Source organism: Monoraphidium neglectum, assembly GCF_000611645.1.
Source record: "Monoraphidium neglectum strain SAG 48.87 unplaced genomic scaffold scaffold00988, whole genome shotgun sequence".
Lineage (NCBI taxonomy): Eukaryota > Viridiplantae > Chlorophyta > Chlorophyceae > Sphaeropleales > Selenastraceae > Monoraphidium > Monoraphidium neglectum.
In genome coordinates, this window is record NW_014012640.1 from 12,498 (window position 1) to 14,040 (window position 1,543).

A 1,543-nucleotide genomic window follows, 5' to 3' on the forward strand; every position below is an offset into this window, starting at 1 on the left:
CCCGCCCCCACCCCGCTCAACCCCCAACCTCCAGCCTGATCCTGCAGCAGGCCGCAGGTCCCCCTCTCCCTTGCCCTCGCCTGACGCAACCCCCGCCAACACCGCCACCCCCCCCCCCCAGGAGACTGTGTTTGCGATGCTGGTGGAGATCACGGAGCGCGCCATGGCCCACACCGGCAAGAACGATGTGCTGGTTGTCGGGGGCGTGGGGTGCAACGAGCGGCTGCAGGGCATGATGCGCACCATGGCAGAGGAGAGGGGCGGCACGCTCTACGCCACGGGTGGGTACGGCCGCTACGCGGGGCGCCCACTCATGTGAGGGGTGCCAATCGCGACATTTGGCAGCAGGCTTCGCACACAATGAAGGCAGAATAGGCGGTGGTGGTCGCGCTGCTGCGCAACCTGATGCAGTCACGCCTTGTTCTTGCTCCCACTTGCGCCCGAAAGCGTCGCCTGCCGGCCCACAATCCACCGCCACCATACTCCCCTTTTTCCAAACGCGCCCACTGCTGTCCTCTCAGACGACCGCTACTGCATCGACAACGGCGCCATGATCGCGTGGCCGGGCCTGCTGGCCTTCAAGTTGGGGCTGACCACGCCCCTCAAGGAGACCACCTGCACGCAGCGCTTCAGGACGGATGACGTGCTCGTGGCCTGGAGGGACGACTGATGGCGCAGAGTGCCCTTATCAGACACGGCGTGATAGTTTAGGACCGCCAAATCGCACGTTTTGTTTGTCGTTCACGCGGCCAGTACGCGCCGCATGCAGCAGTGGCAGAAGGGCCTACAGTAGGTTGGCCAAGTCATGACCGTGTGTAGGCTAGACAACTACGGTTGACTGCGCGCGCAACTCGACCTCTATCTTGCAGTTATAGTGCTTTGTGTAACACAGTTTTGGAACCCATACGGCAGGGCATGGTTGATTTGCGCCCGGCCTGTGCACCAGCGCGGTGTGCACAGCATTGCCTTACCCCAAACTGCTTCCAGCGAGGATTAAGGCATGCCCTTGGGCGCAGGCTGCCGCCTGCTGTTGGGGAGGCAGGTGACGGGCAGCTCTGCCGGCACGCCGCTATGTTGTAGTGTCAGTGGCAAGGTGCGAGTGCTGCGCGATACGGCATGGCACGGAGCGTGCGGACGCGTGCGCCAAATGCACGGTGGAGGCGGCGTTGCAGCACTGGAATGAGCCGCTTGACGGAGCGAGCTTCAATTAACTGGTTGGGTTGAGCCAGCATTGGTACCATGTGGCGGCTCCGGCCAGTCCCCGCCAGCCAATGTTCACCTGTATGGGTCACGAAAGCAGAGAGAGCGAGAAAGCTGCGCCACAAATGAGTTGGATTTTTGAGGTAGTCTGGCAGCGGCGCGAGCTGAGCAGCGCGTCGCTGCTGCTGCTGCTGCTGCTGCTGCTGCTGCTGCTGCTGCTGCTGCTGCTGCTGCTGCTGCTGCTGCTGCATGTGCCTGCTGCATAGCTTGACGCCATGTTATCATACACCCTTGACGTGAGCCGCGTGCCGAAAACAACAAGGCTTAAAATATCAAAGGACAG

The 1,543-nt window shown here is 62.2% G+C and overlaps 1 protein-coding gene across 1 annotated transcript in view; it reads left to right on the forward strand.

Moving 5' to 3' along the window:
• The window catches only part of MNEG_6204 (O-sialoglycoprotein endopeptidase), a gene marked incomplete at both ends in the record, with an annotated part of 2,545 nt that extends 1,875 nt beyond the window's left edge, over positions 1 to 670 (forward strand). The window contains 2 exons of the mRNA XM_014045324.1: positions 122 to 281; positions 522 to 670. Coding sequence (XP_013900778.1) covers positions 122 to 281; positions 522 to 670 — 309 coding nt within the window. The remainder of the gene's footprint in view (positions 1 to 121; positions 282 to 521) is intronic.
• Positions 671 to 1,543: the final 873 nt, after the last annotated feature.